Source organism: Oryctolagus cuniculus, chromosome 8 (genome assembly GCF_964237555.1).
Source record: "Oryctolagus cuniculus chromosome 8, mOryCun1.1, whole genome shotgun sequence".
In the NCBI taxonomy this organism is placed as follows: domain Eukaryota; kingdom Metazoa; phylum Chordata; class Mammalia; order Lagomorpha; family Leporidae; genus Oryctolagus; species Oryctolagus cuniculus.
Genome location: NC_091439.1, coordinates 108,713,259 through 108,734,561, shown reverse-complemented (window position 1 = coordinate 108,734,561; position 21,303 = coordinate 108,713,259). Strand labels below are relative to the sequence as shown.

The following is a 21,303-nucleotide window of genomic DNA, read 5'->3' as shown; positions in this document are numbered from 1 at the left end:
TCATGAAGACATAGAAAACCTAACAGATCAACAACCAAGATGGAGGTTGAATCAGTACTACAGACCCTCCCAACAAAGTAAAGCCCTGGACCAGATGGCTTCACTGCTAAATTCTACCAGACATTCAAAAAAGAACTAACTCTAATTCTTCTCAAGCTATTGAAAACAATTAAAAGGGAAGGAATCCTCCCAAACTCCTTCTATGAGGCCAGCATCACCTTAATTCCTAAGCCAAAAAAATATATAACAGAGAAAGAGAACTGTAGACCAATATCCCTGATGAACATAGATGTAAAAATTCTCAACAAAATATTAGCTAATTGAATCCAACAACACATCAGAAAGATCATTCACCTTGACCAAGAGGGATTTATCCCTAGTATGCAGGGATGGGTTAACATTCATAAATCAATAAGTGTGATATATCACATTAAAAAACTGAAGAATAAAAACCATATGATTATCTCAATAAATGCAGAGAAAACATTTGATAAAATACAACATCCTTTCATGATAAAAAACCTTAGCTGATTACATATAAAAGGAACATTCCTTAACACAATCATGGCAATTTATGACAAACCCACAGCCAGCATTTTATTGAATGTCAAAAATTGGAAGCATTTCCACTAAGATCTGAAACCAGACAAGGATATCCACTCTCACCATGGCTATTCAATGTTGTCCTGGGAGGTTTGACCAGAGCCATTAGGTAAGAAAAAGAAATAAAAAGGAATGAAATTGAAAAGAGGAAGTCAAACTATTTCTATTTTCAGATGACATGATTCTACATAGAGAGGAACCAAAAAACTCCACTAAGAGACTATTAGAATTTATAAACATTTGATAAAGTGGCAGGATATATAATTAATGCATAAAAATCAAAAGCCTTTGTATACATAGACAATGCCATGGCTGAGAAAGGACTTCTAAAATCAATCCTATTTACAATAGCTACAGAAAAAAATTAAATATCTTGGAATACATTTAACCAAGGAGGTAAAATATCTCTATGATGAAAATTATAAAATATTAAGGAAAGAAATAGAAGACACAAAAAATGGAAAAATTGTCCATGTTCATGGATTGGAAGAATTTTAGTATATGTGCTGCTGAAGCGAGCACAGGATTGGAAAAATTAATACCATCAAAATGTCCACACTATTGAAAGCAATTTACAGAGTCAATGCAATCCCAATCAAAATACCAAGGGCATTCTTCTCAGATCTAAAAAACCTATGCTAAAATTCATATGGAAACACAAGAGACCCCAAATAGCTAAAACAATCTATACAACAGCAAAGCCAAAGGCATCACATTACCAGATTTCAAGACAAATTACAGGGTAGTTATAATTAAAGCAGACTGGTGCTAGCACAAAAACGCATATGCAGACCAATGGAACAGAACAGAAACTCCAAAAATCAATTCACACATTTACAACCAACTAATCTTTGACAAAGGAGTTAAACTCAACCCCCGGGGGCTGGTGCTGTGGCATAATGGGCTGAGTCTCCAACTGCAGCACCAGCATCCCATATGAGTGCTGGTTCAAGTCCTGGCTGCTCCACTTCTGATCCAGCTCTCTGCTTTGGCCTGGGAAGGCAGTGAAAGATGACCCAAGTGCTTGGGCCCCTGCACGTGCATTGGAGACCCAGAGGAAGCTCTTGGCTGCTGGCTTCAGATTGGCTCAGCTCTAGTCATTGCAGCCATTTGGGGAGTGAACCAGCAAATGGAAGACTTCACTCTTTCTGCCTCTGCCTCTCTGTAACTCTGCCTTTCAAATAAATAAATAAATAAATCTTTAAAAATAATAAAATAAAATCAATCCCTGGAGAAAGGACAATCTCTTCAACAAATGATGCTGGGAAAACTGTATCTCTACATGCAGAAGTATAACACAAGACCCCTATTGTACGTGTTATACAAAAATCAACTCAAAATGGATCTGCCTCTGCTTCTCTCTCTGTGTAACTCTTTCAAATAAATAAATAAATCTTTAAAAAATTATAGTTATATATAATGCCACAGAATACCCACTGGGGCTGTGGCTGTGGCACAGCAGGTAAAGCCACCACCTGCAGTGCCAACATTCCATAAGGGCACCAGTTCAAGTCCCAGCTACTTCATCTTCTATCCAGTTCTAGTCCCAGATGCTCCACTTCTGATCCAGCTCTCTGTTATGGCCTGGGGAAGCAGTAGAAGATGGCCCAAGTCCTTGGGCCCCTGCACTACATGGGAGACTGGAGGAGACTCCTGAATGCTTCAGATCAGCCCAGCTCTGGACATCACAGCCATTTTGGGAGTGAACCAGCAGATGAAAGACCTCTCTCTCTCTCTCTGCCTCTCTGTAACTCTGCATTTCAAATAATAAATAAATAAATCTTTAAATAAAAAAGAATACCACTAAGCTGTAAAAAAGAATGAAATACTGTCATTTACAACAGAATGGATGCAACTGGAAACTGTTACACTCAGTGAAATAAGACAGTCTCCAAAAGACAAATACCATATTTTTTCCCTGATTTGTGGTAACTAGTAGAGTACCAAAAGTGTAAAGCATAGGAGTGAAACTGACATTTTGAGCTTCAATGATTGTTACAGCCTGAACAGTGTTTTTTTTTTCCCCCTTATTTTTATTATTTAACTCTTTACTTAGTGTATGGTTTATCTTATGAGTATAAAGTAAACTGAAAGTAGATCATTGTAAAAATTGAGAGATACTGGTCGGTGCCGTGGCTCACTAGGCTAATCCTCCGCCTGTGACACCGGCACCCAGGGTTTTTGTTGTTGTTGTTGTTGTTGTTTTTTGACAGGCAGAGTGGACAGTGAGAGAGAGAGACAGACAGAAAGGTCTTCCTTTGCCATTGGTTCACCCTCCAATGGCTGCCGTGGTTGGCGCGCTGCAGCCGGCGCACCATGCTGATCCGATGGCAGGAACCAGGTACTTCTCCTGGTCTCCCATGGGGTGCAGGGCCCAAGGACTTGGACCATCCTCCACTGCACTCCCTGGCCACAGCAGAGAGCTGGCCTGGAAGAAGGGCAACCGGGACAGAATCCGACGCCCTGACCGGGACTAGAACCCGGTGTGCCGGCACCGCAAGGTGGAGGATTAGCCTAGTGAGCCGCGGCGCCGGCTGGCACCCAGGGTTCTAATCCTGGTCAGGGTGCCGGATTCTGTCCCAGTTGTTCATCTTCCAGTCCAGCTGTCTGCTGTGACCTGGAAAGGCAGTAGAGGATGGCCCACGTGCTTGGGCCCTGCACCCTCATGGGAGACCAGGAAGAAGTACCTGGATCCTGGCTTTGGATCGGCACAGCGCGCCGGCCATAGCAGCCATTTGGGGGGTGAACCAATGAAAGGAAGACCTTTCTCTCTGTCTCTCTCTCTTACTGTCTAACTCTGCCTGTCATAAAAAAATTTGAGAGATATTAGGAGAGGAAGGAAGAGGAAGGTTGGGAGCATAAGAGGGAGGGGGTAGGGTATCATTGTATTCCTAAATCTGTATATACGAAATAAATGAAATCTGCATACCTTAAATAAAATTTTAAAAAATATTATAAAAAGGAAAATTTGTGACTTTCCACTGTTTGTAGTAATGTAGAACAGTTTTGAAATATTACACCTTGAACTCTGCAGATGGGAAAAATATTAAAATTGTTAAAGTAATCACCACATCACAGAAACACCCTCAAGATAACCACAAACAAAAGCCAGGAGAAGGGTCCATCAATCACTGCAGAGTCATGCGAATGAGGCCAATAAACATGTGATGAGAAGGAAGGAGGAGAAGGCACATGGAGAACGTCAGAGGGAAGAGCTATGATATGGATGACAAGTGCTGCTACAGAAGAGATCTGGTTGGATCTCAGTGGATTCAAAGCATCACAGAAAAGGCAGGAAGATCCCACGTTCTGTTTTCTTTCCTTCATCCTGTGAACATGTGGATGCAGGCCAGTCATTCTCAGCCAGATTCTGAAATGCATCACTTGGCTGCCAGAAACCCATTATACTAACCGGATCATCAGCCTCCTCTGTATCTCTTTGACACAAGGATTCCAGGACTGCTCATTTCTTCTGCAGCATTAAAATTTAAGAACAACACCTATACCATAATCCATTAAATATTCACATGGACCTGTGCTCTACACTCCTCTTTTATACTCTAACCCCAGAATGATTCAACAACCAACTTGAATGACGTGAAGGAATGCCAATATTAAATATGTATCTCATGCTTAAACACTTAATTTTTATATTTCTGGAGCATTTGAAGCTCTTAGAAATGGAAAACCATCTTCCTTAAGAATTTTTTTTCTTGTTAAGCTATTAGAATCAACTGCTCCAATACAACAAATAAAGAAATCAGAATATTTTGGGGCCAGTGCTGTGGCACAGTGGGTAAAAGCCCTGGCCCAGGGTGCCAGCATCCCATATGGGTGGTGGTTGAGTCCCGGCTGCTCCTCTTTTGATCCAGCTCCCTGCTATGGCCTGGGAAAGCAGTGGAAAATGGCCCAAGTCCATGGGCCCCTGCACCCATGTGGGAGACCTGGAAGAGACTCCGGGCTCCTGGCTTTGAATCAGTGTAGCTCCGGCCATGGCAGCCCTCTGGGGAGTGAACCAGCAGATGTAAGACCTCTCTCTGTCTCTACCTCTGTAACTCTTTCAAATAAATAAAATAAATCTTTAAAAAAATCAGAATATTTTTAAAAATAGAAAAAGAGGAAGCCAGTGCTGTGGCATAGAAGGTTAAGCCTCCACCTGAAATGCCAGCACCCCATATGGGCACCAGTTGAGTCCTGGCTGCTCTGATCCAGCTCCCTGCTAACATGCCTGGGAAAACAGCAGGAGATGGCCTAAGTGCTTGGGCCCCTGCACCCACATAGGAGACCTAGATGAAGCTCCTGGCTCCTGGCTTGGGGCTGGCCCAACCTGGACTATTGCAGCCTTTGGGGAGTGAACCAGTGGATAAAAATTTCTCTCTCCCTCATTCTCTCTCTATCTCCTTCTCTGTCTCTATTTCTGCCTTTCAAATAAATAATTCTTTTAAAAATAGAAAAAGAAAAATATAGTACTCTGACATTCAGAAATTAAAGTTTCTACATAATTATACATATCGCTTTATATGCCAATTTTATATTGGACTCTAAAATAGCCTATGAATATTATTAATTACTTATAAAGATATTGATTCATTTTTAATTTTTATTCTTCATTTGAAAATATAAATTTGAATATTAATGTCATTTTCACTGAACAAACTGCTACTTATTATGAATAACTCTCCACTAAAATTTCTAAGTATTCATGATTTTTAAAATAAGACTTGGGGCCAGCGTTGTGGCATAGGGGGTTAAGCTGCCACCTGCATTGTCGGCATCCCATATGGGTGCCAAATCAAAACCTGGGACCACTTCTGACCCATCTCCATGCTAATGGTCTGGGAAAAACAGTAGAAAATGGCACAAGTGTGTGAGTTCCTGCAACCCATATGAGAGACTTGGAAGAAGCTCTTGTCTTCTGGCTTTGGCCTGGCCCAGTCCCCACCATTGCAGCTTTCTGGGGAGTGAACTAGTGGATGGAAGATCTCTCTCTGTCTTTCCATTTCTCTCTCTCTCTCTCTTTCTCTGTAACTCTTTCAAATAAATAAATAAATCTTTTATAAAAAGTCCTGCATGCTAACCCCATCTCCTGTGAGATGTCCCTATAGAATTAAAAAAAGAGAGAGAGAGAGAGAGAGAGAGAGAGAGAGAGAGAGAGAGTTGATGTTAACACTACACTATTAAACCTTTCCCAAGGAAGAATCACATACATAATGGGTCACAGACAACTCTGGGTTGCAGACAATAGAATCTACTGATTGATTTAAAAAGCAGCACATAGGGCAGATGTTTGGCCTAGCAGTCAAGCTGCCAATTAGGAATGCATGTGTCCATATCAGAGTGATTGGGTTCAAGCAATACCCAGCTCAGGCTCCGGACTCCAGCTTCCTGGTAATGTGGACCCCAGGATTGTTGCATCCACTTGTCAGCTAAAACAAAATGTTACAAAAACTAGTGACAGTCACACATGTGTTTTATTGAAAATGAAAGACAAATGAGAGGCAACGTAACCGATCGGGACCATCCACCAATCGGGACCAACACTCCTTATCAGCGTGAAGCCCCCAACAGCAGGTTACACAGCTTTTTATAGTATTCTGTCCACTAGGGCTCACAATTTCGAACCGGACCCCTGGTATGCAGTGAACAATAAAGAGGAAAACCAGAATATGGTTGTAAGATAACAGTTAACAATAACAAACCCAATAACAGATCCAAGATACGGTTGTAAGATAACTGTGAAGAACACATTTCGATCAACCTAGTTCCTGGGAATTTGGGCCCACATAGTTTCACAAGATCCACCCTTAGCCGTTAGCAAGCAAAGCTAATATGTGCAGAAGCAAGAGATCTGCAATTAGCTTTTAGCCACACTCACTCCATTTTGATTCTGATTTTACAGGGCAGCTCAAGTAGTTGGGTTCCTGCTACCCACATGGGAGACCTGGATAGAGTTCCCAACTCCTGGTTTCAGCCCCATTAGAGTGCTATTGAGGGCAACTGAAGAGTGAACCACCAGATTGGGGGAACACGTTCACACGTGCTCTCTCTTTGTCTTTCCAGTTCTGTTCCTCCCTTCCCCTAAATCTGTCCCTCAAATAAATAAAAAAATTTTAAAGGGATGATTACTTTTACTATACTATATTTATATTTTTAATATGTTATATTTACTATAGGTATTAAATAGCTTATAAAATCTTTGGAAAGGGTAGTGAACTTGTTTCTAAACTTCTAGCAACAGCTCTAGTGAAGACATTGGACAAACTATCACATAAATCTGGACCACATCTGAGCAAAGAGTTGTGGGATCTTTGCCAACATGTACCAGAACTGACACCCATGTCCTATCTTTCCCTACACATTCCTAAATAGCATATCAAAATATGAAGATGTGGCTATCTGGCAGAATCTAAACCATTATTTCTAGGAAATAAGACTGGGAAAGGCAGATTTTTAGTTTTTGCTTCACTTACATTCTACATTGAGATTGTAGAGGTTATTCTATGAAGAACTAAAAAAAATTAGAGTGTTTTCAAAATATTTTGGGCAACTTCAAATTACAATGTCAACTGCAGGCCTTTATTATAAAATTCAAGGTACTTTACATCCAACACATTTTGCATTTTTTCCTTACCCTAAAAAAATGAGTGGGTTCTTCATCCTGTTTTCAGTTCTAGCTTCCCTCAGGTCAGTTTGAAGACTCACCATTATATTACAGAGCTCAAAGCATAAACTCCAAACTACTGCATATTTATTTTGGTTAATATTCAATTTATAACATGTATTTTATCTTTGCAGTTTTTAAAAATCTATTCACAATCTGCCACTGCCTTTCTCGGGGGTCTGCCAAGACCCAAATGGAATATTTTTGTGTCACTTACTCTTGATAGATCGCGGTCTGGCAAAGCTGGAGCTGTACTTCATTTGGCAAACTGCGAAATGACCTATTCTTCTTTAGGCAGAGTTGAATCTTTAAAAAAAGAAAGAAGATAAATAAATGATAGCCTACAGAAGGGCTGGAGGGGAATGATTATGATACTCACTATTAGCTCGGATTCCTTCAATTCCTCTGATAACCAGAACAGGAATCACTTTTATGTGTTCTCCAAAAACTAGCCATTTTTCACATGTGGATGCTTGGAAGTAAAGCATTTAGTAAATGGATTCAGGAGAATTTGGCAGCATAATCCTAGTAGAGCAAAACCTCCTTTGTGGAAGGGAAGGAGCCATGAGATACAGTGAGGAGAGGGTCCTCCCTGCATTCATGAACTTCCGTGACATGAGGCCCCCGACCTCCATGAAGAAGTTGGTAAGGAATTCTTCAGAAACACAAAAATACAAAATGATGAATAAACAACCACATTTCAACCAAAACAAAAAGCCAGAAAATAGCAAAGCAGTAGCAGAACCCCCATGGGGCACAGGACCCAGGACAGCCACCTGGCAGAGGGAAGGAAACGCCTTGCCTTCAGCACCCCATCGCCACAGTGGGGATCAACCAGGGGATCAGTCCTCACAGGCTCCGAGCCCAGCCAAGGAGCCCCCAGAGTCCACAGGCTGAGCCACCCCCAGGGAAGGAGCTAACGCTGCCCTCACTCCTCTGTGGTCTGTGCTGCTGCCGCTCTGCACCACCCTGGACCAGAACCCCTGTCCTGCTCTGTGCCAAGTAGGTCCCTCCGCTGCTCAGGCTCAGCCACCACTGTGCTACGCCCACCCTGAGCAGCACCAAGCTACTGCAGGGCTGCTCCATCCGCAATCCCAAGCACTGGTGTGCCTCTCTTTAGGGCTGGCCTGACGAGGTGTCTGCCTCTGGGGACCCAGAGCCAGATGGTGACCTAGGATCCTGACTCCAGCCTGGCTGTTGCAGGTATTTGTGGAATGAACCAGAAGATGAGAGATTCTCTCTCTCTATCTCCCTCTTACTGTTGATCTGCCTTTCAAGTAGATGAAAAAATTAGTAAATCTTTATCATAAAAGTCTAAAATTCACTGGTAGAGGTAAATACATCATCAAATCCAGAATATAAGATGTTTTATGCAAGTCCTATAGTAACCAGTAAACAAAAGATGACAGGAGCTACACAAACGATAAAGATATGGACATCTGGTGGCAGTTAAGGTGCTGGTTAACAGGCCTGCATCCCATACCAGATTCCCTGGATTTGCTCCCCAGCTCCAGCTCCCAATTTCAGCTCCTTTCAATGCAGATCCTGGGGAGCAGCAGGTGATGGCTCAAGCATCCGGGTATCTGCCACCCACATAGGATACCTGGATTGAAGTTCTGGCTCCTGTCTCTGGCTCCAGCAAGTCCCTGGCTATTGTAGACATTTGGAGAGTCATCTCTCCCTCCCTCCATCCCCTCAACCTGCCTATCAAAAAATGTAATTTTTTAAAAGAATAAAAGTTATGGGACATGCCACCACATGTATGAACCTTGAAAACACTGTGTTGAGTGAAGTCAATCAGTCACAAAAGGAAAAAATATTATAACATCCCTCTTACATGAAATATCTAGAATAGCCAAGCTCAGAGAGAGAATACAGATTACAGGTTACCAGCAGGTAACCTGCCCTGGGGGAGAGGAGGATGGGAGTTATTACTTAATGTCAGAGTACCTATATGGGGTGACAGATTTGGAAATAGGATAGTTGCACAGTAGTGTGTATGCAACTAACCCCACCAAAATGCACTTAAAAATGGCTAAATGGCATGTTACATTATACATATTTTACCAAAAAATTTTTAAGAAAACTTTTTAAAACACATGTTCACAGTATGTAGAAACTTTTACTAAAGGGTTTAGAAATTCTAAAACTTTAAGTTTTCTAAATCTAGTTACCAATGTAGTAGATAATTACCTAGCAGGCCAGAAAATGAGGGCAGCACTGCCAAGGAATTTCAGAGGCACTGAAGTGGTTGTGTATATAACTACAATGGTAGATACATGACCCTCTATATTTTATCAAGACTCAGAACTGTACAACACAAAGAGCAGCTTTCACAATAATCAAATTTTTACGGAGGGGTGAGTATCATGGGAGATCAAGGTGGAATATAGAATATGACAAATTAATCCAACTACACTAATAAATATCTGACATACCACACTGAAGGAAGTGTGGGGGGAGGACCTGTCCTAAATATCTCTGTACAATAGGGTTCTGATAATGCAAGGTTAAAGACAGAACAAGGTACTCTAGTTGGTAAACATGCATCTCACCCCAGCTTGACAATTCTAAAACTACTTTACATACATACCAGGACTGAACAAATAAGTTAATAAATATACTGTAGGTAATGACAATCAGGTTTGTAACTATAGGAGAAATAAATTACAAAAAAGCAATGGTAAATGTTATAATAAACCCTGTGGCAATGGACTTGAGTTGGAGATATCTGTATGAATCAGGTTATTTTACTATGCATCCAAGTGGACATACAGAAGTAAATACAGATATGTAGGCTGGTAGACACATGGCCGTTTGCTGGCTCCATGTGCAGAGAGGACCTAGAAGCAAGGCATCCTTAGTTGCAAGGAGGAATATTAGAGGCCAGATTTTGGTTTCTAAATACTGTTCTGTGATAGAAGGAGCCAAGTTTTTTAAAGAAATACTTGACTCTTGGGCTGGACCATGAAAATACAAGATGACCCTGGAGCAGCATTCTGCTGTCCCAGAGTATGAGTTAGCTCTGAAGACCAACAACGACCAAATACCTGAGGGCTTCCAAGAGCCAGGGCAGGAATAATATGAGTAATACAATCACCAATAATAACAATGAATTATAACCAAAAGAACTAAATAACTATCCATAAGTCAGCAAATACCCATGAGTACATACACAATGGGAAGGAGAAAGGGAGACAGGGAGAGAGAGAGGGAGACAGAATTCTTCCTAATGAAAGAATTCCAATTAATACATGGAGAAAAATGTGGAAAACTGAACATCACCGTTAAAGCACCACAGTTATAACTGCTACAGACAAGACACTGATGGATGCTAAAATTACTGAGTAACACTTTAACGAGAAATGGCGTATTCACACTGCCTCAGTGCGTTTCTCCTCAAATACTTACTTAGTGGTTTTCACATGTGTTACAAATCCTTAATCCCTGCCTCCAGGAGGTGAGGCTGACCTCCCCTGGATGGGATTTAACTCCCGTGAATTGGACTCAGCCACTCACTGGTAACTGCAATGGACAAAACGGCAGGCAGCACCTTTGTCAAGGGACAGAGGCCGACATCGCCCATCATAACACACACTGATATGACGTACCCAGCACCCAGTCAAATCATATAACCACGAGAAATTGCCATTAACACCAAACTGAAGGACATCCTACAAACATCTAACCGCCATTCTTCTAGAGTCAGGATAAGGAAGGATGAGGAAAGACAGAACTGTCATGGTCTGAAGACCAAGCAGCCAAGAAAACCGAAGGCCGTGCTGCTTCCTGACTTGGATTCTAGACCTGATAAAAGGCATCAGTGGAAACACTGAGTAGTCTATAGTTCAGTCAGTAGGATTTGTTGAGCAGATCTCAGTTTTTTATTTTTTATCTTGTACCATGGCTACGTGAGATGTTAACATTAAAGGATGGTGGGTTAAAGGTCTACAAGAACTCCGAACTATCTTTGCAACTTTTCTACAAATCCAAAATCATAAGAAGTTTTTAAAAATTGAGCATCAGCTGAACATAGTAGTTGGCTACATGTAATACTAAAATGGAAGGGTCTTTCCTGGGGTCGGTGCTGTGGTGTGGCAGGTAATGCCACCACCTGCAGTGTCGGCATCCCATATGGGCACCGCTTCGGGTCCTGGCCGCTCCACTTCTGATCCAGCTCTCTGCTATGCCTGGGAAAGCAGTAGAAGGTGGCCTAAGCACTTGGGCTCCTGCACCAGCGTGGGAGACGTGGAGGAAGCTCCTGGCTCCTGGCTTCAGATCAGTCCAGCTCCGGCCATTGAGGCTATCTGGGGAGTGAACCAGCAGATCGAAGACATTCTCTTTCTCTCTCTCTCTCTCTCTCTCTTTTCTCCCTCTCTGTTTTTGCTTCTCTGTAACTCTACCTTTCAAATAAAAATAAAATAAATCTTTAAAAAAATGGAAGGATCTCAATCATTGGAGACTGAAGCTAAAAATAAAAACAATTCTGCACTAATCACTACCACTCACTTGTACATTTGGAATGTCCAAGTTTACCAAACTAAAATCTACCAGGAAAAGGACTAGGAATCTGTCCCATTGTTGATTTGTGAGGTGGCCCTGTCTTCATGCCCAACTGCAGGCCCAGGAGTGGACCAGGGTGAATCAGCCTCCAGTTCAATCCCTGCTCCTTCCTGTGAATCTCAGACATCATTTGGCACTGGTGGAGGGTTTGGATGTCGGCAACAGCGTATGTGAGACAAAGCAAGTGGAAACTGGTGGAAATTGGCACTTTACAGAAAAATGAAAAAGCATAAAGGTTGTAGTCATGTTCATCTCTGTGCTTTCTCCTTATTCAAAATGCTTGTAGCATTAAGTACCCACCTTTAGGAAACATACAATATACAGGAAATTCTCTGGTTTATAGTAATTTTATTCCTTGAAATGAAAATTACTCCTATCTACCTGATTACATATAAACTACCAAACCCTGTCAGTGTCTTTTTTTTTAAGTTATCTTTTCAAATTTATTTAAGTGACAGAGAGGGGCTGGCATAGTGTACAGCAGGTTAAGCTGCTGCTTGCAACACCAGCATTCCATATGAGCACCAGTTTGAGTCCCAGATGCTCCAGCTCCCTCCTAACGAGCCTGGAAAAGCAATGTAAGATGGCCCAAGAGCTTGGGCCCTGTCACCCACTTGGGAGACCTGGACGGAGTTCCAAGCTTCTGGCGCTGGCCTGGCCCAGCCCCAGTTGTTGTAGTCATTTGGAGAGTGATAAAGTAAATTTAAGATCTCCCTCTCTCTCCCTCTCCTTCCCTCTCTCTCCCTCTCCCTCTCTCTGTAACCCTACCTTTCAAATAAATAAATAATTAAAACAAATCATTAAATAAAAATAGAGAGAAAATTCCAATTTACAGATTCACTTCTCAAACTATCTGCAGTGGCCAGGACCAAAGCTGAGAGCTGGGAATGCAATTCAGGTCTCCCAAGTGGACAGCAGGAACCCAATTTTTTGAGCCATGACTGCTGCCTCCCAGAGTCGTCCTTGGTGAGGAGCTGCAGTCTTGAGCTGGAGCTGGGGATTGAACCCAGGCACTCTGATGTTCAATCCAGACATCTTAACCAGTCAGCTAAGCATCTGCTCCCCAGCATACAGAATAAAGATTTCCAACCTGTCACCTTGTCGTTGCTTGACGTTGGCCAGAAGAACATGCACATTTTATGTGCTTTATCTGGAATCATGTCAACTCAGCATGGAAGACGGATTATTTTGCTGATCAAAAGTGGTAATTGATGGTAAGATAGACGTTTAATTTTTAGAAGTGGGAAGACAAAGTAACTACTAATGAATGACCTTTGTTTACAGGCAAAACCTTTCCAACCATAGGGTTCATGAGGCAGTTCTGATTAGGGACTGACAGGCTACTGTGTAAGACACTATTCATCTGTTTTCTGTTGCTATGGCTGAGGCTGGGGAATGAATAAAGAAAAGAAGTTTGCTTATCCCACGGTTTTGGAGCCTGCAAGTCCAATATCAGGTGGCCCCATCAGTTCAGCCTTTGGTAAGGACCACCATTAACTGTGTCACATCGTGGTAGAAAGTGGATCTGTCCTTGTGTAGAAGGCAAAGATGACAGGGCCAGACAAAAAGCTCTGTTATAACAACTCATTTCACAAGAATTAACTTGAGCTGCAAGACCAGCACTAAGACCCTCCAGGAGCGATGCTCGTAGGGACTTCATTACTTCCCACAGGACCCCATCTCCTGAATACCCACCACCTCTCAATATCAGCCCTTCAGGGCCCAAGCTTCCAACACATGCACTCTTTGGGGAGACACTTGGACCACATCCAAAGTACAGCAATCCCCTACTCTCAGTTCTTGACTCTGAAAGCCTCACTCCCACCTACACCCCAGCTCCCCTCCTACTCCAGCACCAGAGTCCTCATTCCCAGCACTCACTCCTAGCCTGGAGGCCTTCTGAGGTCATCTCTGGCTCTAAGTTACAGCAGCTTGGTAACTTAATTCCATCCTGACTGATTTAGACATACTTAAGAAAGCTGGTTACTTCAGAGCACACATATGATTCATAAAGAGTTGAGTAAATAGATGTCTATTTTCACACTTTTATGGACACAATTCTCAGCTTAAAATAATTCTATGTGAAGGATAAATTTAATTTAGATCATGTTTACTTATACGACCTTTTCCAAGCTGTAAATCTACTGCGAGTTCCAGACTGCCTGTACTGAAACAGGAATGTCAGCTCACAGCTACAAGAGCATCCAGGTCGACGCTGCTCAGTGTGCTGGGTGCTCTGGGCTGGAATGGCACGGGTGGACCAAGGCAAGCCCAGAAACACTGACTTTGAGAAACGACTGACGCGAAAGGTAACGACTGCTTGTAATACAGCACTTCATTCTTTAGGACACTCTGAAACACTCTCTATCTTAAAATGTTTAAAAATCAATACCTCTCTTTATAGCTGGTTTACAAAATATATTGCATCCCTTAGAGACTAAAAATCAACAAATATAAATCCAATTTACCTAAACATATTAAAATTTTAAAAGAAGCAGAATAGGTCCACCCAATCTCTTATCGACAAAAATTTGCTTCTATATCACTGAAGTCTATTCAAAGATTAGTAAGTTAAAAATCACAAAAAAAAACCTCAATCAGTTTTAAATAGACATATTTGAAAATCAATTATTTATCTCAAACACATAATTCAAACAAATATAACACATAGTAGGTACTCAAGGACTAATATTTCATTATTCAGTGTGTAGGACCCCAAAAGCGGTGTCCTTTTGTGACGACCCCAGAAACACAGACTCCGGACCAGACGATGCAAAAGGCAGGAGGCAGTTTTATTTCATTTGCGCAAATGGGCCCTCTACTGCTGCAAGCAGCGAGCAAGAGAGAGGAGCCCCGAACAATCATTTTACACAGTTTTTAAAGGGCAAAACCACAAAATTAACATACTATAGGGTGGCATAAGTTTATTGGGCAACTACAAGGGGAGGAGGTCGTCGAGGAGGAGGAGAGACAGGGGGCTACGTGCCCTACGTGTCTAAGCTTGGACAAGGGGAGGGGGTCCTTGAAGAGCAGAAAGGGGTGGCTACGTGCCCTACGTGTCTAAGCTTGGATAAGGGGAGGGGGTCCTTGAAGAGCAGAAAGGGGTGGCTACGTGCCCTACGCGCCTCGCGGTTTCTTTGTTAAGCTTGAACAAGCACAGGGGAGGGGGCTTAGGTGCATACCAGGATGTTCTGTCGCCCTTATCTCTGGGTAGTAGCCCTTATCTCTGGGTAGTAGCTATCTGCCTTCTCTGTGAACTTAGTTTACTCCCCATTTCCCAGGACTGTTTTATTAAGGCCATTCTTATGGCGCTCTTGGCTCTCGGCCGTTCCTTTCAAGTGTATGAAACATATGAAAGAAAAGAATTGTTTCACTAGATCAAAACAAAATATAAAGATACAAAATCCCAGCTTTATTTTATCCCACTTTGTTTCAAAAAACCTAAAATTAAGGCAAGGATTAAGGAAGCAGGAAACATAAGAAAAAAAGTGGCATGTTTTATAATGTTAACCTGTATTTGCTTAAAATGATTGAAAAAAGCACAATTGGACAACATTGGTGTAAGCACAAATCAGAAAAGAAATCTTTAATTTTTTTTTTTTTTACCTCTCTGAGATTTTCTTGGCTTCTTTGCTTAGGCTGAAGAGACAACAATGTTTTCAGCTTTTCAAAATCTTGGCTCTATAAAACAAAGTATATTTACATTGAACGCATCTTACTTGCCCCCACAAAAACTACTCCTAAAATTTTAGAAAGAGGCTGGGTGTTGTGGCTCAGCAGGTAACACTGCCTCCTGCAATGCCAGCATTCCGCCCGTTTGGGTCTTGATGCTCCACTTCTGATCCAGCTCCCTGTTAGCAGGAGCTTTAGCAGCAAAATGCCTAGGAAAGCTTCACCAGCAAGTCCTTCTCCGCCACCACAACACTTCAATTCGTTGCTCTCATCAAACAAGGGAAATCTGGAGCATTTGCCTAGCAGTTAAGATGTTGGTGAAAGTGTCCACATCCCGTACGTGTGCAAGTGCTGGTTAAAGCAGCTGGGTTCCTGCCACCCATGTGGAAGACCTACATTGAGTTTCTGGCTCTTGGCTTCAGCCTGGGCTGGCCCCAGCCACTGTGGGCAGCTAGAGTGAGCTAGCAGAAGGGGATATTATCTCTTTTTCTCCCTCCCACCCCTCTCCTCTCCAAAACAAAGGGAGGTGTTGAGAGCTCTCCAGTGAGAAATTACTAGGCATCCACCAGTTCTGATCCTGCCTCACTTCCTTTTGTTTCCTGATCTAATCTTCAGAGGGTACTCATTTTCCTTCAGCTGATAATATAAAAGCTGATGCATTGACACGGTAAAATCCCCACAACCCTCAGTTCTTTAGGGGCAGACTAAACAGCTGGTATCATCACTTACAAAAGTGTCTTCAATTTGTTGGCGCTTATGTTGAGAAACAAAGTTTAACACTGCAGATTTTTATCTTTCAATTCAATTTTCCAGGCACTTTCAAAAGTCTCCTAGTACATTTACATTTTAAGTGTATATATACAAGATGTACATACACAATTGGTGTGTATGAACTTATATTCATATGCATACACATATATACACATGTGTATACACAAAGAAACATAATTTTATAAATATAAAATTATACTATTCTTTTTTGTAGCCTGAATTTTTCTTCAATTGACTTTTTCCCATATAGACATCATTGTTTTTTAAGATTTATTTATGTATTTGAAAGGCAGAGTTACATTACAGAGAGGCAGAGGCAGAGGCAGAGGCAGAGGCAGAGAGAGAGAGAGAGAGAGAGAGAGAGAGAGAGAGTGTTCCATCCACTGGTTGAGAGAGAGAGAGAGAGAGAGAGAGAGAAAGAGAGTGTTCCATCCACTGGTTCACTCCCCAGATGGCCGCAACGGCCGGAGCTGTGCCGATCCGAAGTCAGGAGCTAGGAATTTCTTCCAGGTCTCCCACGCGGGTACAGGGGCCCAAGGACCTGGGCCATCTTCTACTGCTTTCCCAGGCTATAGCAGAGAGCTGGATTGGAAGTGGAGCAGCCCGGACTCAAACCGGCCCCCTTATGGGATGCCGGCACTGCGGGCGGTGGCTTTACCTGCTACACCACAGTGCTAGCCCTGACATCATCATTTTTAATTACTCCATCATACTTCATGACACACATTAATACCTTTAACACAGTCACACAGTTTAAATATCACTTCCTCCAAGAAGCCTTCACTGCCTCCCCAAATCTGGATCCCAAATCCTTCTTCTGTGCTGCAAGTACAGTTTATGCTACTACAAAGCCACTCAGTGATTGGTTAACTGTCTTCTTTTCTAATCTGTAAGCTATATAAGGACAGGTCCTGTATTGGTCAGCATTAGTTACTATAATGAAATACCTGAGATAGGCTACTTTCTTTTCCCCCAAAAGCAAAAAGGTCTTTATTGTCCCACACTGCTGGAGGTTCAAAGCTCAAACAGTACGGCAGAGGCTTTGGCAAGGACCCTCCTTGATTGCCTCTCACCACGGTGGGAGTCTATATGCAGAATCGGTCTCTCTCTCTCTCCTTATAAAGCTACCAGAATTCAGTCATAGTAGCCCCACCCTAATGACCTAATCCAATCTCATCACTTCTCAAAGATCCCATCTCCAAACAGATAACTGAATTAGGTGTCCATTCTCTTAGTACCTTTTTTTTCTTTTTCTTTCTTTCTTTTTTTTTTTTTTTTTTTTTTTTTTTTTTTTTTTTTTGGACAGGCAGACTTAGTGAGAGAGAGACAGTGAGAAAGATCCTCCTTCCGTTGGTTCATCCCTCAAATGGCTGTTACAGCAGGTGCTGCGCCGATCCAAAGCCAGGAGCCAGGTGCTTCCTCCTGGTCTCCCATGTGGGTGCAGGGCCCAAGGACTTGGGCCATCCTCCACTGCCTTGCCGGGCCACAGCAGAGAGCTGGCCTGGAAGAGGAACAACCGGGACAGAATCCGGTGCCCCAACCAGGACTAGAACCCAGAGTACTGGTGCCGCAGGTGGAGGATTAGCCTAGTGAGCCGCAGCACCAGCCTCTTAGTACCATTAACACAAAGCTTCAGGGACTAAGTGCTTATGTGAGTTCAGGGTGACAAATATTCAAACCATAGCAGGGATTATTTATATTTGGTTAATTGACACACCTTGCAGTACCCAGCAAAGATAGGTGTCCAGTAAATAGTTGTTGAAATGTAAATCATTTTCTTTTAAAAAAAATCATACACAAAGAGGACAGCATTTGGTAGTACAGGAGGTTAAACCTGTGTGTGCAATACCTGCATCATACATACAGTGGTGGTTCAAGTCAAGCTGCTCCACTTCCAATCCAGTTCCCTGCTAATGTGCCTAAAAAGGCAACAGACAATGGCCCAAATGGGTCTACGTTGTAGTGGAGCAGTTTAAGCCTCTGACTGCAACGCTGACATCCCATAAGGGCACCAATTCGAAACCCAGATGCTCCACTTCTGATCCAGCTCCCTTTTAATGCACCTGGGAAAGCAGCGGAAGATGGCCTGAGTGCTTGGACCCCTGCCATCCACTTACAAAACTGGGAGACCTGGAAGAAGACCTGGCCCAGCCCTAGCCATTATGACCATGTGGGGAGTGAACCAACAAACACAAGATCTCTCCCCCGCGCCCCGTCTCTTTCTCTCTCCTCTCTCTGTAACTCTGCCTTTCAAATAAATAAAAATAAATTTAAAAAGAAAATGGCCCAATTACTTGGGCTCCTGCCACCCATAAGGGAGACCCAGATAGAATTCCTGGCTCGTGGCTTCAGCCTGGCCTAGCCCAGGCTGTTGCAACTTTTAGAGGAATGAACCAGCAGATGGAAGATAGAGATCTGTCTCTCCCTCTTTCTCTGTCAATCTGCCTTTCAAAGAAATGAAAAACAAGTAAAAGTTTGCACATATTGAGCTTTAACGCACAATGTCAAGTTGTTTTCCAAATCCTGGTAGGGAATTACATTCCCATGATTAACATATAAAAATGTCTATTTCCCTATATCCATGAAACACATTTAAAACTTTGTTCAAAAGTGGTATCTAAGGTCATCAAAGAAGGAGGTACCTTTCTCTGAAGGGAGGAGAGAACTTCCACTTTGACTATGACCTTGTCTAAATATGATAAGAGTCGGTGAACTCAAAAGGCTTCCATAGCTATGGCAACTCATGACAAGAGCCTAGGGTGATTACTGATGCCATAAACAAGAGTGTCAATTTGTTAAGTCAACAACAGGAGTCACTGTGCACTTACGCCTCATGTAGGATCTCTGTCCTTAATGTGCTGTACATTGTGATTTAATGCTATAACTAGTACTCAAACAGTATTTTTCACTTTGTGTTGCTATGTGGGTGCAAACTGTTGAAATCTTTACTTAATATATACTAAACTGATCTTCTGTATATAAAGAGAATTGAAAATGAATCTTTTTTTTTTTTTTTTTTTTGACAGGCAGAGTTATAGACAGTGAGAGAGAGAGACAGAAAGGCCTTCCTTTTGCCGTTGGTTCACCCTCCAATGGCCGCCATGGCTGGTGCGCTGCGGCCGGCGCACCGCGCTGATCCGATGGCAGGAGCCAGGTGCTTCTCCTGGTCTCCCATGGGGTGCAGGGCCCAAGCACCTGGGCCATCCTCCACGGCACTCCCAGGCCACAGCAGAGAGCTGGCCTGGAAGAGGGGCAACCAGGACAGAATCCGGTGCCCCGACCAGGACTAGAACCTGGTGTGCCGGCGCCGCAAGGTGGAGGATTAGCCTAGTGAGCCACGGCGCCGGCCGCAAATGAATCTTGATATGAATGGAAGGGGAGAGGGAGTGGGAAAGAGGAGGGCTGCAGGTGGGGGGGACGTTATGGGGGGGAAGCCATTGTAATTCATAAGCTGTACTTTGGAAATTTATATTCATTAAATTAAAAGTTAAAAAAAAAAGTGGTATCTAAGTATAATTGGATTAATTTTTTAAATGCTTGTTACTCTTAAAATTAGCTATTATTAGAATACAAATAAAAAATACTAACCAAGTTATATTTAGAAAAGCTGCTGCTGCTATACAATAATTCATTAGTGGAACAAGTCTTCATACTCAGGTAAAATCGTGCCCACTCTGCTGCTCGACTCTTTTCAATGTACCTGAAGAAGATGATATAAATGAAAAAACATAGAGAAAAACATCCCTGATGGAGAAATTATGCAAAAAAACAAGCTAACATGGAGATTAAATCTGCTAGAATAGAACATACATAGATTAACACAGAATTTCGATTCTGGGGGAAAAGTCTACAGAATGAATTTGAAAACCAAGGTAAAATTGGCAATTTATTGTCCAGGTAGTCATCTTAGTCCACTTTCTGCTGCTGTAACAGAAATACCTGAAGCTGAGGACATTATAAAGCAAACAGGTTTCTTTAGCTTGAATAGGTTCAAGCATATGCTGCTAGCATCAGCCTGACTGTAGTGAGGGCCTCATGGTATCACAGCCGTGGGAGCGAGGCAGAGAAGCAGGCGACGACGTATACAAGAAGGAGGATCTGGGGGAGGTCCTAGAGGATCCAGTCCCAGGAGCCCTGACCCTTTCCTGGGAGACAACACTAACACCCTCCTGAGGTGGGGCTCTCTTGACTTCATGACCTCACTACAGCCCCGCCTCTTAAAGGTTCCACCACCTCACACCGCACCACATTGGGGACCAAGCTTCCAGCACAGGAAAGAACCTTTTGGAGACAAACTAGAGCCAAACCACAGCAGGTGCCACATGTTGTTCTGACAAGGGCAGTTGGAAGATACTCTCTTGCTGCTCAAGAGCCGCATTCCTACTGGCCTATTTTTTGGGCTCACAAGAATTCTTATCCAGTACTCCAAACTCAGTATGTCCAAGATAAGACTCATGCTCTTCCTTTCTTCCCTACCAGAACCCTTAGTTAACTTTGGATCCAGGCCATGATGCTGTATCTAGACTTGCACTGTCCAATACAGGAAAGTGGCCAGTACAAACTGAGATATGCTTTTAATATCAACTAAGACTGGACTTTGAAGACTCACTATGAATAAAGAATGCAAAATATCTCACTAGTGATTTTCATACAGGTAACCTGAAGTGGTCATATTTTTGAGATACCAGATTGAAAATGTATTATTAAGGGGCTAGTGCTGTGGCGTAGCGGGTAGAGCTGGTGCCAGCATCCCATATGGGCGCTGGTTCGAGACCTGGCTGCTCCACTTCTGACCCAGCTCTCTGCTATGGCCTGGAAAGCAGCAGTCCTTGGGCCCCTGCATCCAAATGGGAGACCCGGAGAAGGCTCCTGGCTCCTGATCGGCACAGTTCTGGCCATTGCGGCTATCTGGGGAGTGAACCAGCAGATGGAAGACCTCTCCTTCTCTTCTCTGCCTGTCCTTTCTCTCTGTAACTGTGACTTTCAAGTAAAATAAATAAATCTTTAAAAATGTATTATTAAAATAATTTCAC

General features: G+C 42.7%; 1 protein-coding gene across 1 annotated transcript in view; it reads right to left on the bottom strand.

The window, feature by feature from the left end:
* The window catches only part of LOC103350800 (cyclic nucleotide-binding domain-containing protein 2), a 115,238-nt gene that overhangs the window by 76,204 nt on the left and 17,731 nt on the right, over positions 1-21,303 (bottom strand). Inside the window, exons 3-5 of the mRNA XM_051820266.2 lie at positions 19,859-19,970; positions 15,434-15,508; positions 7,482-7,570 (exon numbers count right to left, since the gene is read on the bottom strand). Of these exons, the coding sequence (XP_051676226.2) occupies positions 7,482-7,570; positions 15,434-15,508; positions 19,859-19,970 (276 nt within the window). The remainder of the gene's footprint in view (positions 1-7,481; positions 7,571-15,433; positions 15,509-19,858; positions 19,971-21,303) is intronic.